At 46.4% G+C, this 16,144-nt stretch overlaps 1 protein-coding gene across 1 annotated transcript in view; it reads left to right on the top strand.

Moving 5' to 3' along the window:
* LOC126540144 (galactosylceramide sulfotransferase-like) overlaps positions 1-16,144 on the top strand; it is a 108,821-nt gene that overhangs the window by 89,934 nt on the left and 2,743 nt on the right. The window contains exon 6 of the mRNA XM_050186931.2: positions 9,946-10,203. Within this exon, the coding sequence (XP_050042888.1) occupies positions 9,946-10,203 (258 nt within the window). The remainder of the gene's footprint in view (positions 1-9,945; positions 10,204-16,144) is intronic.

Here is a 16,144-nt window from a genome sequence, read left to right on the forward strand (position 1 = left end):
TCCAGACGTAACAGCCAGACCGAACCGGTTCCAAAGCGAATCCCCAGGATAGTCTTCAAAAGAGGAGTGATGAAGAAACATAAATCCGATCAAGGTGGGTGTAGGAATGACCTTGAATTCTTGTATAAGAGCGAGATCCCTCTCCCGACACTCCTATATCAACGAGCCCTGCATTTTCTATTATGTTAGACAGAACTTCACCACCCCTGTTCCGCTGAGTGTTAATGCCGCTTCGATCGTTCGGATCACATACACAATTGAAATCTCCCATTAAAACAATGCAGCAATCACAGTCCAATAGACTAGACACAGTATCAATTAAGAGTTCGTTTGCAGCGTCATTAAATGCATAGACGTTGACTATTCGCCATGGCACACCCTGCAACACAAAATCACAACATATATATCGACCTTGAGTGTCGACATGGTAACTAAATGCTGAACAAAGTAGGCTCTTTTTCAGAAATAGGAAACAGCCCGCGGATAAACCAAGAGCGTGTGAACCGCAAACATTATACTCAGACAGAAAAGGTCGCAAAGCCCTTTCTGTCTCGTCATCACTCTTAATCTTCGTCTCCTGCACGGCGACGAAGTCGAGGCGCTTCCTAGACAAAAGCCGGCGAAGCTGTGCCTGTTTCTGCAAAGACCTAAGGCCTCGTACGTTCAAGGTTGCGAAAAGAAGTTGCTGGGACGGGGCCATGGTGACTACAAACTATTTGGACCTAATGATCTATGTGATCGGTCCAAGAGGGCAACGGTGAGGCTCCCTCCGAACCCCCACCAGGCCTTCTGGACCGTGATCGTCGGCACTTTCCTGAGTGTTTCGATGTTTTGCGGCGACGTGCTTTTCTTGTGGTACTGGTCGTCTCACTGTCCGTGCTTGATTCCGATCTGTTAGTCGCATGGCGCTTCGGAACTGAAGTATCAGCGTTACTTCGTGTGCTTTATTCACGGGCAGTACTGCGATGCCATTGTCTTTAACAGGTAGAGGGGCCTTACTGGCACAGCTGGTCTCCGTGGAAGAGGGAACGTCTCCAGTCGCATCGATAACCTCCGTAATATCCGTTATGTGTTCTTGCAAGCTTTCATCAGGAGGCTTTGTTCTGCGTCGTAACTTATCGGCGTATGTTACGACACATTCTTCAGCTGTGTGGCCAAAGCGCCGGCAGGTTTCACAACGTGGGGTTCTGCAGTTTCGACGAATGTGCCCCACTTTGTTACAGCGCAGACAAAGTGGGGGCCGGCCTGGAATTAATACGAGACTCTGCACTCCACAAACAGGTAGTAGATGTGGAATGTCTCCCACGCTGACTCCATCGGCAAGAGTCAACACCACGTCACGATTTAGCGTACGCATTTGTTCCATCTCCGATACTCTCCAGCTTTCTGCTGATATAGATTTGACTTTCCCGTAAGCCTGGAGCGTATCTCGAATGTAGTCATCTTCCAAACGCTCAGGAAGCCACAAAAGCTTCATTTTACCTTCCGTGGGCTCAGGATTAATAACGACGCAGCGTCTACCTTTTACGGATAATTCCCCGCAAGCGACTAGCTTTGATTTTGTCATCCCTGTTTTGCACGTCACCATCCACACGTGCGACATGTGAAATTGACCGATGGAACTTATTTCCTTCAGGTCAATAACGTTCCGTAGGGCGTCTCTGAATTCTTGGGCTCTGTACGGTCGACGAGTTAAGCCAGCATGCAGGAAAACGGAGTCCACAACCAGCTTACCGGTAGGAAGACGAGGTAGCACAACACGGTAGTCATTGCTGCTGGCTGAAGCCTGAGCAGCACCTCGGCCAGGGGCCGATAAATCCTTTGAAGCGGAGAACATAAAAAAAAAAGCGACTGTTCGGAACGCCGTCTTCTTCTTTCTCTCTTGCACCACGCCGAACACCTCTGTCAAAGTACATTTTGGCTATGTCAACAGTAAAAATCGCTGTCTGCGTTGCTGTTTACGTTTGCATTTTAAGAGCCAAGATGCGCTTTCACTCCACCCCGTCAAATGCCACGTCTCTATAAGAGCAAAAGTGCTGTTACCGTCGAGAGGTACATCGTGGAGTGCTGGAACATCGATTTTGCTGTACGATGTCCACATTGAACAAGAAATTCGGGAATAGACAAAGGTGACCGGGGACAACGTTAGGGTTGTTGCTGCTAATTTCGACAGTTGTCTCTCGCTCTTTACACTTTTGAGCGCGCATATAATTCGTGTGTTCAATGCAAAATAACTACATAAACACTCGTGGATGAGTCTTCATTCTGACAGCACACTGGCTTCTCACGGCAGCGCTGTGCCAGGTTAATGAGACTCGAGCGAGACATATTTTCACGCAGCTTTGTGGAACAACCCAAAACTTCTTTCCCGCTTCGCATAAGCTTGTGCAATATTTGTGAAAAATTAACTAAGTGCACATGTGATTCCACAGGCCTGTGTGCCACATCTTACCAAATAAAACAAAACGGATACGCAGCCATTCCCGTAGATGGTATGATTTTGATCAGCGGCCGATTCCGAGGAGGCCGGTAGGGCGTGGCTGGTACCGCGTTGTCACGGCACAGTTTTAACAATTGTCCACGTCGACTTTAATACCGGTGTCGGTGCTATCACCATTGCCGGTTTCAGAGAAGCATGATTGAATACCGCGCAAGAGAAAAGTTGTGTGCACCACCGATGCGAAACTGACATACAGTTTTAAGGGCTGCGACAGAAAGCGCTTCTGATGCGACTTCAGAACTCTTGGCCGTCATGACCGAATGTTTCTGTTGCGACGTCAGAATTGCTGTCGTAACGTCAGAGTCACTGTCATGATATAAAACTGTTGTGACGACTTCAGAACTCTTGTTGTCGCGACAGAATGCTTCTGTTGCGACATAAGAATTTCTGTCCTTATGCCAGAAATATCTGTCGCAACTACAGAAACGTCAGGAACTTCTGTTGTACAACAGAAATTTCTGTAGTTGCGACAGAAATTCCTGTTGTTTTTTTTCAACTGGGAACTAGTCAAATATTTGAATTTTCCTATTATTATTCGATAATTGAATAAGTACACCATTTTTAACGCTTAGAAGCGTCTAGTCTTTACGACAGCTTGCAGATGCGGTGACTGAGATGCTGCACAACACCGCTAGTATGAGCGTGCGGATTCAGCGGCGTCGGTGGGGTGGTTCCGTTTAGTACACTCTACTTTCGTTGTTACCATGGAAACCACAACTTTCTTCTGGGATGAGTATTTCCTTTTGCTAAAGAACAAGCTAATATTGAGTGTGCATGTATAAGCAGCTGGCATAATTTGCAGCGATGAAGAGGTTGACGACGCTGGCGATCGAGTGGGTACGTGCCTTATGTTGAAGCGGCGTCCGTCTCCCGACCTGGATAGCGTACATCATCTTCTTTTAATCGAATTGTGTAGGCGGAAGGAAGAAAAATGTTTATGAAGCTTCTAAGCTTCATACGCGGGTATAACGGGTCACGTTAAAGCTTGCCGGACGTACAAGAAAGTTGTATCCATCCATCATTCTAAGCTGCAGACGCTGGTGGTTACGCCCTATTAAAGCATAACTAAAATTGGCGCGCGACATTCCTCCATATACCTACCAACGCGTGGCAAAACAGTAAAGCCCCTATTTTGACGGCACTTTGCTTCGTCTCACATTTTACGTCCCACATCGCGCCGATTGCTATGACTCAGCGACGGCGCGACCAACTTGTTGGAATCCAGCCGCGGAGAACCCGCGACGTCGCGGCTGTCTCTGAGCGACGGAATTCGCTTTGTCACTGACTGAAAATCGCGACATGTGAAACAGCCTACAGGCGTTTAACGACGACGGCATGACGACTATGGGATTAAGTGGCTGCAGTGATAGCCACGGTAAAATGACAGCGTGAGGACGAAGGCATGAAGAGAATATTATGACGGCAACTCTGTGACGACGCCGGCGTGAAAGCAATTGGATTTGGAAGACAGAATGATGAAGAAGGACGACGGCATCATGAGGAAGGCATGAGAACTATCGCATGTCGTCGGCTGTACAACGACGACGCAAAACGACCATGACATGAAAACCATGGCATAAAGGCAATTGGGTCACGACAAGTGTATAATGGCAATGGCGTAAGGATTAACGCATGACAGCAATAGCGTAACCACAACTGTACCACGAAGCCTGTATGGCGATGATGGTATGATGATGATGGCATGACAAAAGTCGGATGACGAAGCTGGAGCGGCGACGTTGTCGCGACTGCGATGGCACGGCCGCGATGGCACGGCAGCAAACGTATGATACTGCATGCATGGTAGCGATTGTCTCGCACCATAAGAATGTAGAAGACGGCACTACAACCGCACGATATTTGCCGTTCAATGACGGCAATGTGCTTATAATAGAATTACGAAGGAGGAGTGACGTCGATGGAACCACGACGGCGGTTCGGCAACGACAGCATCAAGACAATGAATGGGGCGACGTTAATGAAGTTATAACGACAGTGAAATGCCAGCTTGCTAGCGACTGCGTGACGACGATGGCATGACGAGAGTCAGGGAAGGAAGTTAGAATGAAAACAATAAGACGACCTTACCACCATCATTACCATGGTATGGGAACTTGCGCATGGCGTCGGCACAAAAAAGGATGATGGTATACAAGTCGTATGAGTACATGGGAGTTATTCATTTAATCTCACACCCACAGCGACATTTAGGCATTACAGTGGCGAGGGGGGGGGGGGTTACGTACATCAATGTAAAGAGCTTATGGCATCCAATAAACAACATTAAACTATACAATACAGTGAAAGAGAAAAAGTAAAAAAAACAGCAAGGGGACAAAAAATGGTACATCAGGATATCAACGTACAGCACGACAAAAAATAAAACTAGCATCATACAACTAAGTAATAAAGCACTATGTAATGACAGCAAACTTTACAATCACTATATAGCGTAATATAAAGAAGAAAATTTCAAAGACCATTTGCAAAATGTTCATTATTAAGTATACCAACTACGGCAGCAGGCAGTCGATTCCATTTAAAAATGGTTTTGGGGAAAAAAGGGCTTGTGAAAAGCTTAGTTCTACAACTATATTCCCTAACCTTGAGCTCGTTATCTGTTCGTCTGAATATATAATGTGGCTGAAGGATATACTTATTACGGTCTATTCCAATTTCGCCATAAAATATAATTTGAAAATGTTTCAAACGTAATGCCTGCCTTTTCTTTTCTAAGGTACTTTCTGAACTCTCAAGTTTATCTCGGTCGGTACACGTAGGATGGTCCCATACGGTACATCTATATTCTAAAATAGGTCTAACATAGCTTTTGTACAGAAGATCACGAGACTGCTGGGGAAAGAGTTTTGTATTGCGCCGTAGAAATCCTAACACTTTGCACGCCTTTGCTGTAATGAAATCAACGTGCCTGTGTCAACATATGGACGGTGTAAGGAATACACCCAAGTACTTGTACTCGGAAACAATCTGCAATGGGGAACCGGATAGATAATATACGGCTTCTGGCATACACTTCTTAGTAAAGCGCATGTGGACAGTTTCCTGTGTGTTTATTTGCGTATGTGACTCTGTGCACCAGTTTTGTAGTTTAACTAAATCATATTGCAAAATAACTGTATCGGCAATGCTTGTAATTTCCCTATATATTATCAGAGCATCAGCAAACAATCTTACGGAAGAAACAATAGTGTTGCGAAGGTCATTTATAAATATTAAGAAAAGTAATGGGCCCAATATCAGGAACCCTGGGGGTCGCCAGACGTTACGCGGGCCGCACTTGATTCTGCGCCATTTACCACTACATGCTCAAGCCGCAAAGAAAAATATTCCTGGACCCATGCAATTACTTGTTCATTGATATTAAACCAACGCAATTTATATAGAAACAATGTGTTATCCACCAGGTCGAAAGCTTTCGTAAAATCTGCAAACACTGAGTCAACACAAGAAAGCATCCAGTGCACAACAAACTTCATGAACGAATCCTGTTAATTGAGTTGTACAGGAAAGCCCTTGCCTGAAGCCAGGCTGTTTGTGATTCAGGAGGTTATGATTGGTAATGTGGGTCATTATGTTACTGCACAAGACGTGCTCTATTACTTTGCAGACAATAATTGTTAGAGATATCGGTCTGTAATTACTGACTAGTTCGCGAGGCCCCGATTTATACACTGGCACAACGCACGCCATCTTCCATTCGTGTGGTAGGACCCCGGTGTTCAATGACTTCGAGTACAATATCTTAAGAAAGGGAGGGGTGAACGAAGCACACAATTTGAGAAAAGCGCCTGTCAATCCATCAGGCCCCCCTGCTTTGCTGGAATCTATACGTTCAAGAAGAGACCGTATTCCACTTTCATCAATTATTATATTATCCATGTTTTCAATGACCTCATTAGCAGACGGACGCGGAATTGCGCTCGAGGCACTGGGTGAGAAAATGGAAGCAAGAAACTTTTTGAAGCAGTTGGCTTTTTCTAAGCTATTTTCTATTTCCACTCCGTCATGGTGAAATGATAGAATGCATACTTTGTCTTTTCCAGCTTTTTTGTTGTTTGAAATCGAGAAGGCAAAGCGTCAGAGACTTCTTTTTTTGCCTGGCGGATTTGTGTTTGCAGCATTTTGGTTATGGTCGCAAGTTGATCGCAAGTTTCCGAAATGGAGTTTCTTTTATATTTCTGGTATATCGTGTTCCTTTTACTAGGAAGGCGTCGCACCTCACCATTAAATCATGGCTTAGATTTAGCACGCTGTTTAGTCTGCACTCCCGACGGCACACAGTTTTCTTGCATCTCAAGCATTTTTGCTTTAAAGAGGACCCATAACTCATCAACGCCGATTGTTTCAGAAAGTATTTCGAATCCCGGAAGGAATTCCTGTAGTGAAAGTCCCATTCCATTTATGTTGGCTTGGCTGTAATTATACACCCTCCTGGCTCCCCGAGCTTTGCGTCTTTTCATACGTCAACTTCATTTCACAAACCACAGCTTTATGGTCGCTAATACCTGGCGCCACCAAAACTTTCCTAGCCCAATTTGGCTGATTAGCTAAAATTAGGTCTAAGACGTTATTTTGTCTCGTACCTTCTTTTAGCACCTGGCGTTAAGGAAAAACTGCCTACTATCACCAACAATTCCTTTGCCACTGCAGATGTAGCCCTAGATTAGAAGGGTGCTTATTCCAAGAAAGCTATGGGATGTTAATGTTCCCGCCAATGACAAGGTAACCTGTATTGACTGTCTTTATCGTCTTTGAAAATCAGACAAGACAGCAAGAGGGCTTGAAGGAGCCCTATAAAATGAACATACTGATAATGTTTTCCCGTTTGGTCACCGAATCTTAAACCATATATCCTCGCAATTTCCGCTGCCAATATCGAGAGCGGAACAAAAAAGCAATATGTGAACAAGTATAAGGACCCCACCACCATGACGGTTTCTATCGTTCCTAAAGCATGTGTAGCCATTTGCAAAGACTTCATTGCTTGTTATTTCTTCATTTAGCCATGATTCCGTTCCAAGCACTACAGTTGGTTTGGTCATGCATAGAAGGCTGTGGAAATCATCTACTTTGTTCTTGATACTACGGCAGTCGACAACAAGGAAAGTTACATCTGTTAAGGAGATGCGCATGCGTCATGTCGTTTGCACAACCTGGCCACTACCTTCATCATATACGTATGCTTGCCGGTTTATAAACAGCTTATCATCTTTTAGGTTTGCGCGAGCACCGTCAAGGGCATTCCTGTTGCCGAATTCCCGAAGAAACTTTCTTTTCTGCGCACTGCCTCTGAAAAATCTTCTGATATACTAATATCGGATCCTTTTCGTTTCTTGGCCTTGGCTAGAATTACCTGTTTATCTTTAAACATTGAAAACATTCCAATGAGTGGCCGAGGTATATTGGCCTGGGACCGGCCAAGTCGGCGTGCCCTTTCAATCTGCACTGACGTTAGTCCTAAACGGGATACAATTTCTTGTATTTTTTTCTCGGACACAGCGCGCAGTTCACGACTTTCACTGTCAGGGAAACCATAAAATATCAGGTTCCATCGCCTGCTGCGGTTTTCCAAGTCCTCTATCTTACGGCATAACGCCTTGACCGTGCTGTGAGTATCTTCAGTATTCTTCCTACATTCAGTAACAGCTCCTCTTAGGTTTGCAAACTGTGTTATCGCACTTTCCACATAATTTAATCGTGACTTAAGCTCTTCTATAGCTATTTGGCTTTGATTATGCGATGTTTAGATGGCCTGTAATTTAGCCTTTATTTCCCTTTGGCCATCCAAAATTAAATTCAGTGTTTCAGCAGTAGTTCGGGGGGGGGGGGGGGGGAGGGCGAGGATTTAGCTCTACGTCACCACACAGGCATAAAAGCAAAAATAGAATGCATATCTTCGCAGTAAAAAGAAAGGACGTTTGGCATGACAACGCACAGTACGGTACTTTGAATCCACACTTGAACCACGGGCCTAACCGGCACCATTAATACGTGAAAGGTGAAACTCTCATTCGAATAATTACCAACTTGCGTTAGCAGAAGAAAATGCGTGAGTGGCACAATCATGTGGGTGCCGGCCTCACGCCCCGATGCTTCGCTGATCCAGTCCGCCTTTTGTACACCTTAGACACGGCCTTCATCCTCCCAAGATTCATTGGCCAATAGTCGGCACTGTCCAAACAAGATAGCCTTGACCACATCTAAGTCGCTGCCGCCGTAGCTTGCGTGCTCTACCCTGAATGCCGTAGCCATCGATGTACGACCCTCTAAGTCTGCGCTGCCATCGCGATGACGTGGTTGTGCGTCGGTGCAACAGATAACCTGCGTTGGCAGAAGAAAATGCGTGAGTGGCACAGTCGTGTTGGTGCCAGCCTCACGCCCCGATGCTGCACTGATCCAGTACGCCTTTTGTACACCGTAAACACGGCCTTCATCCGCCTAAGGTTCATTGGCTAATAGTCGGCACTGTCCAAACAAGGTAGCCGGGTACACATCGAAGTCACTGCCGCCGTAGCTTGAGTGCTCTACCATGAAGACCGTAGCCATCGACGCACGACTATCTACGTCTGCGCTGCCATTGCCATGAGGTGGCCGTGCGTCGCTGCAGCAGATAACCTGCTTTAGCAGAAGAAAATGCGTGAGTGGCACAATCATGTTGGTGCCGGCCTCACCCCCCCTGCCGGCCTCACGCCCCGGATGACGATCAGTGTTTGATAACAATGACTTGACGACGACTGCATCCAAGAACGTCCATGAAGACGATGCGTTATGATGACGGAATGACGATAATAGGGTGACGATTCGGGAGTAACGACAATGGCAAAAAACGACAGCATCACGACAGCGGTGTGACAGCTACTCCGTGACTGTATGACAACGATAGTGTGACGATGACAGCATGACGGGAGTCGATGCTAACGGCAGAATGACGACCATGCAGTGACAACAACAGCATCACGACCAGGAGGGCATACCTAGTGGCCCAAGCTATTAGGCAGCTTGGGCTACTGGGTCCTCATAGAAGGCATGACGACGACGGCATGATGAGTCAGATCATGCAGCTCGAATGACAACTGTGAAGTGACCACGGCGGCATTACGATCATGAGCACACACCTAGTGGCCTTAGCTGGTCAACAACTTGAGTCATTGTCTAGGCGTAAGAGCATTAATCAACAGATAGATAGATAGATAGTTAGATAGATAGATAGATAGATAGATAGATAGATAGATAGATAGATAGATAGATAGATAGATAGATAGATAGATAGATAGATAGATAGATAGATAGAAAACGGCTGAAGTTAATCGCAGAAACATAAGTCTAGCGAAGATGGGTTGGAAGTCGCTATTTTTTACAGGTTTAATATCGGCGGTGATAGTGCCGCTGCTGTGCTCACGTCCACGTTAACATTATTTTTGCAGAGCGCATACCGGAATCTCCTAAGTCCCCAGCTGGCGTCTCAGATACGTTGGCTGAATTCGGCTGATGTGCACTTGTACGAGCACTTCGCTCGCCGGTTCGAGCTACGGGTTCGCCAATTCGGCCAGGAGCGAATGGCCAAGGAGCTGCATTTGCTTCAGGAGCGCACGCGCTATTGGTACGAACGCTGCGTCATGGACGTCAAGCAACCGGACAGAAGCAGGCCCACTTCTGAAGGAAAGTTCTGGATTAGCTCTAAGGTAACAACTGAGTTTCACTTTCCATGCGTGTGTATGTAAGTGAGCAATTCTCAAGCATGTCCATTCTAATGGTCCCCTCCAAATGTGGACAAATATATGTCGAGAGAGCTATTGTACTTAGCGCAGTAAGATTGAGCGGGGATTTTAATGTCAAGGAAGAGGTTCATACGAATATATTTCTGCTTGCGCTCATGTTCAAATCACCGACATACTTTTTTGCTGAATCAAAAAAGCACAGATTATGCCATGCTTTCATCAAATATTTTATACATGCCATCGTCATCCGCATTGCCCTCGCGTAGTTGACATTCAGTCTGATATGCGTAGCGACAAAAACACAAGAAATTACAAATTTGTTACACTGCATATTTTCTTCATTTGCAATAGATTGCATGATAATCATATTCTATACCGCGAATATTCTGATGAAGAAAGAATAGATCTCGCATATCTTCATCAGCATCTTGATCGTTCAGCAAATCAAATTCAGGCATACATTTTCCCCATTTACGGTTTATATAGCGAAAACGATATCGACAGAACTCATGTCACGATGTCTGTCGACGGTAATGCGAATAGCATTCGAGCAATGTAGCGCTGAACCGTATTCCTGAGGTGACGTTTAATTAACGCATGTAATGGTAATTTTGAGACATTTGTTGCTTCGGCTGTATGCCACATACTTCGATATAGTGCCCATTTGTTATGACAGTGAATTGCCAAGGTCACCCGTGAGCATGGATCATGACGATGACTGCGTGACACAGAAGTAGAGACGATGGAACGAGGAAGACGGAATAATGATATCGGTGGGACCACAAAGGCAGCATAATGACGACGGTATGATGGCAGTGAGATGTCTATTCCTAAATTATAACAATATTGTAACGACAACACGAGGGCAGTGAGGTGACGACAAATACTAAGTCGACGTGGACTGTTTAAATACATTTTGAGAACCGTAACAACGCTTGTTTCCTGCCAAGAAAAGACTTAGTTGACGAGAAATCTGTATCTGAAGGGTCCGAACACCTTTTTCGAAATTCAAATCTCCCGCCACCAACCAAGGGAGTGGTGACGTTGCATACGCCATCACCGCCCTTTGCTGCCGTCGGTGAGTAAAAGTCGCTAGCTGAAAAATACCGTCCAATGCGAGGTGAATGTGAAGGCACCAGTACATGTAATAATTTGCTTGGGAATCGTAACCGAGCTTTTGCGCTCATTGTATATATTTGCACTTATAATAGAGAAGGTATTTAAAGCAGCTAGGTTAATTATGCACCATTTCACTATTGTGCATAGTATAATAATGAATATTATCACACCATGACAATTGGCACCGACATCTCAAGGAACTTCACTCGCAGAGAACTCGGCGGCCGTCCTCAACTTCAAAGTGCCCGTTTGTGCAAAGTATAGGCAAGAGAGGCAAAATGAGACAAGGAGGCAAAACGCCTTATTAAAGCTAGGCTGCTTAGGAAGACGTTGTGCCATTGTTGTCTGAGTTCGATAAAACTATCATCATCAGCAATGGCTCGAGCATCGTCCGTTCTTTCAATGCTGGTTCCCGTTGCCGCTCGTCATTCAAGCGTAGAATTTCACTTCTCTTCTGTCGTCGTAATGGGGAGGCCGCGTTGACGGGGGTATACGTGATTGCTTAAGGGTGTATGGGCCATTTATGAGTTAGTGAGTGAAGAAGCTTTATTGCAGGACCGGCGAGGATGCGAACTCGTCGCGCACCCGGCTAGAGTCACGTCGGAACCGGCAGGTCTAGCCTACATGCCCGGTCACGGCAGGCCGGAGAGCCAGCATTTCCTTGCCTAGAGCGGTGCTACGCAGAAGCCAGTCCCACTTGATGAATTTGGGGTCTGTCGACCCGCACTCACCGAGCATGTGCGCTAGAGTGGAGGTATGCCCGCAGGACGGGCGGGCGTCGTCGCGATATACGTCGGGGTAAGCCTCGTGCAGAACGGACAGACACGGGTGCGTGCTGGTCTATAGAAGTCTACGCCAAACGGATTGAGCCCCATTGAACTTGGGCTGACGGGTGGCAAGGCCTTTCTAGACATGTAGGAGAACTTATTTACCTCATGTGAGTAGCAGGAGCATCCCTGTGCCCAAAGCCAAGGGAGGAGGGGTGACTGCGCTCCTTACAGAGGAAGTTCGGTCATTTAGGTCACGCGCAGCCTCGTGAGCAGACTCATTGAGGTTCGGGGGAGCACCCTCGACCGACCCTACGTGAGCGGGAAACCACTGAAGCTAATGATGCGTGAAAGCATATGGACTCGAGCCGCTAAGAAGAAGAGTACCTTGCTTGGCGATGCAACCCTTCTTAAAAGCCCTAACTGCCGTTTGGAATCGCTAAGGATATCGGACCCACGACCGCCTAGCAGGGCGAGGGGGATTTGCGGCATGCTCGGCCACTCCAGGGTCTGAAGTGCGAATGCAGGCGTTATTCGAAATCTTGCCGCTGGAGTCGACTACAACGACGACACAGGTCCTCCCATCACTTTACCCCGCGGGTCGACGAAGCTTGCTCTGATGTATTGTTGTTTGATCTGTTTGCAAATCGCTGCTGCTCTGGCCTTGTGTCTGCCCTCGTTATGTACGGGATGGACGTAAGGGTCGCAGTGGCCACTTCGAACTTGTCTTATATACACCGAAACCACACTGAGTTTTCGTTTTCCTAGGCATACTTGCACAGCGGCGACTTCCAAGAAGGTAGAACAAAGGTCTTGCACTGGTAAGGTGACGTGAGATATTTCTCGCCTGGTGTATATCATCGCACTTCCATTTGCAAATGATGGTATACTCGGATTTCCATGTCTGATGTACCCTGGAATAGTCCTTCCATTTGGAAGACCGGCCTCCGAGAGGGCTAGAATTGGTATAGGTATGACTCGAAGGAAAAGGCTGAGTTCAGAAAGACGCTGTAGAATACCGGCGCCGTTCCATTGCATTATTAAGGGCACTTTTGGACGACGGAATGGACCAAGTGGGCGAGAAATTGCCATTATGCTACTCAGGGTATGTGGAAGTAGAGCAGAGTATTCCTGACTCAAGAGCCAGCACTGCTTCTAGCATATCCTTCGTTGAACTAGCAGGCATCTTCGCGACGTGGGAACGTAGTGCCGTGAACAAAGCGCGTTTCGCATGCTGGCAGTTTTCCTGCTGACTGTTGCCAAGTGGTACTTGAGGTCGGTTTACTGCGGCCGCATATGTGCGTTTTCCAGACTCTTTTCGAACAGGTTTCTCAGCGGCTGTGACCGTTTGCGTTGGCTCAATAACTTCGTTTATCCGGGTGAGACGCGGGAAATGAGATTCGTACTGTGTTTTCAAACCAGTTAGTTGTGGCGCTCTGGACGTCTTCTTCGTGTTCGATGGTGCGCTTGCACTCTTTGGACCCAGAACAAACAACTTATTTCTTCGCTGAGCAGCTGACTGCGCAAGACACCGACCGTAGCTAGCAGGATGGTCACCGCCGCAATTTGCACACACAGAGTTGTCTTTACTTGCACATGTCTTAAAGTCATGAGGTACCCCACAGCGCTTGCACCTCTCTTCCCCAGGACAGTACTTAGCGATATGTCCGAAGCGCTGACACTTAAAACAGCGTGGTGGTGTCTCCACGTAGTCGACAAGCTCGTGTCTGGTGAAACCAAGGTTGATCTTCTACGGGTGTTCAGAATTTGGAGCAAATGTGAGAACCACCGAGTTAGTGCGCCTTGACTCCCATTCACAAGACGAGGTTTGGACGCGACGGATGATTCGTCTTGCATGGAATACTCCCTGAGGTCTCAGGTAGGTGAGCAGCTCTTCATCCGAGTACCATTTAGGGACTCCTGTAACAATGCACGTGTTTTACATATAACTGTGTAAGACACGGGCAGATATGACTATGCCGCCGATATTCTTTGTCTCTAGAAGGACGTTGGCTTGTCCTTCTGTCTCTCCATCTAAGAGCAATGCTCCCTGTGCTGTGAAGTGGCTCTTCACTGGTGCTCCACCGAGAATCGCTTCAAGCTCAGAATACAGGACAATAGGGTTTACTTGCCTTAAATCATCTCTTTCGGATGCTGCAGTGATTAACACTGGAAAGCCCTCCGCCCTGTCTTTACGATGGCGCACAATTTGGAAACCACCCTCGTCCATGTCTAGGCCTGAAGGGTTCGCCACGTTGTCGTCCTCGATGATAGTGGACTCGTATTCAGATTCACCAGTGTCTTGTCGCTTGCAGTCAGACTGGCTTGTACAAACCAGCTGGCGTTTCTGACCCGGTGTCAGTGCTTGGGAGGTCATGGCGGGGTGCTCGTCGGTGTCAGCTTGGTTCCTTCTAGCACGTTGTGGGGCGGCGGGTGGCGCAGCACCCGTAGGTCTCCGATACGGAAGGTACCTTTTCTAGTCGACAGACGTCTTGAACCGTTCTGACCAGTAATATTACCAGGAAATAACGAAAATAACGATAAATGCAAGCAGAGCAACTCAGACAGGCTAGCAGCAAGTTCGTCATCTGCTTCTTCGCCTGCTCCTGTCATGGAGCTTTTTGTATTAACAGTGCATGTATGAGGCGAATGTTATTCATTCTAGAACTGAATGAAGAACTGAATGTTCACCCGCTATTAGGCTGGACCCTTCGACGAATAGCATAAATGGTCGACGTGTCTCACCTGACATATTTAGACAATCAACGATTGTGCTCTCCGCTGTCAATGTGCTACCTGTTTTTCTAGGCAGAGGTTCGCCCAGAAACAATTCGTTCCATCACTTGCGCTGTGCAATAAATGTTGTTCACGGTCACGGATCCTACAATCTGTTGGAATCGACGTTAACAGAAGCAGTGTGCTGGGAGCCTACCAAGTTAATGAAACGACCATGAGACCACCAAGGCATAGGCGGCTGCTTTATAACCTACATGACACGCATGTCATGACCTATAATTTACATTCGTCATACACTCTTATAATACTATGCCAATTTTGATACCTACGAAGTTATCGAAACGACCATGAGAGCACCAAGACGCAGGTGGCCAGATAGATACTGTCAAAGTGACAAATGTTAGCCAAGAAATGCTTCGCATTTAGTCAAGGGGCTTTTTTTATGGCTTGCTATGGAAAGCGTCAAGGAGGGGTGTTGGAGGGGGAGGGGGCTGCCGAGAGTGCCATGGGGCCAACTAGAATAGATACAAGAGATGCGAGGCTCTAGTATCTTAATCAGCTGGAACAAGACTGCCGCCAGAACAGCGTTAGTTACGTATGAAATTTAAGTATTCTTGCTCCAGCCGTGCTTTTTGCCATCACTTGCTTGCAGCCCCAAGAAAATTCGCTCAATAGCGCCCGTGAATTAACAGGAGAAAATTTCGTCAATAGTGCAACGCATGCGTAAAAGTAGAATGTAATTGCGTCGTTACCGTCATTCTTGAATACAAGTTACTTAAACAATGAAGAGAGTTTCACTTCTTGCCAAGTCTAATATTTTATGCTTTTATTCATTCCATAGGTTGAAGAAGCCTAGTCAATCAATAAAGTTTATTTCTCTCATTATTCATAGCAAGTGTAGGTACCCGCAGTGTACATTTATGGCGCCGACTTTCAGAGTACACGGAAATATAATGCGGCAAGATCAACCATTTGGTATACTATAATGCCTTTCGTGTAATGAACATTTTCAGTTTGTTTAGTATTTCACGGATACGAACCTCTGCTCTTCCTGTTTGAGCTCTCCCTATTTTTCTCACGCGTGATATCGCAGACAGATTTAAATACAAAAAGAGGTAGCGTATTTTCCAGCCAATTCGTCCTGCCGAATCTTACTGATCTCGCTAACTTTGTTCTTTACTTCTTCGCGTTATTTAATGATAAGTAAGAAATAAGAACGGAGAGGACAGATTTCACGTATCAGCGACGTATGGCACCAAGAGCTGGTGTTCGTGCTAGACGCT

The sequence above is a fragment of the Dermacentor andersoni genome, chromosome 2 (genome assembly GCF_023375885.2).
Source record: "Dermacentor andersoni chromosome 2, qqDerAnde1_hic_scaffold, whole genome shotgun sequence".
NCBI lineage: Eukaryota > Metazoa > Arthropoda > Arachnida > Ixodida > Ixodidae > Dermacentor > Dermacentor andersoni.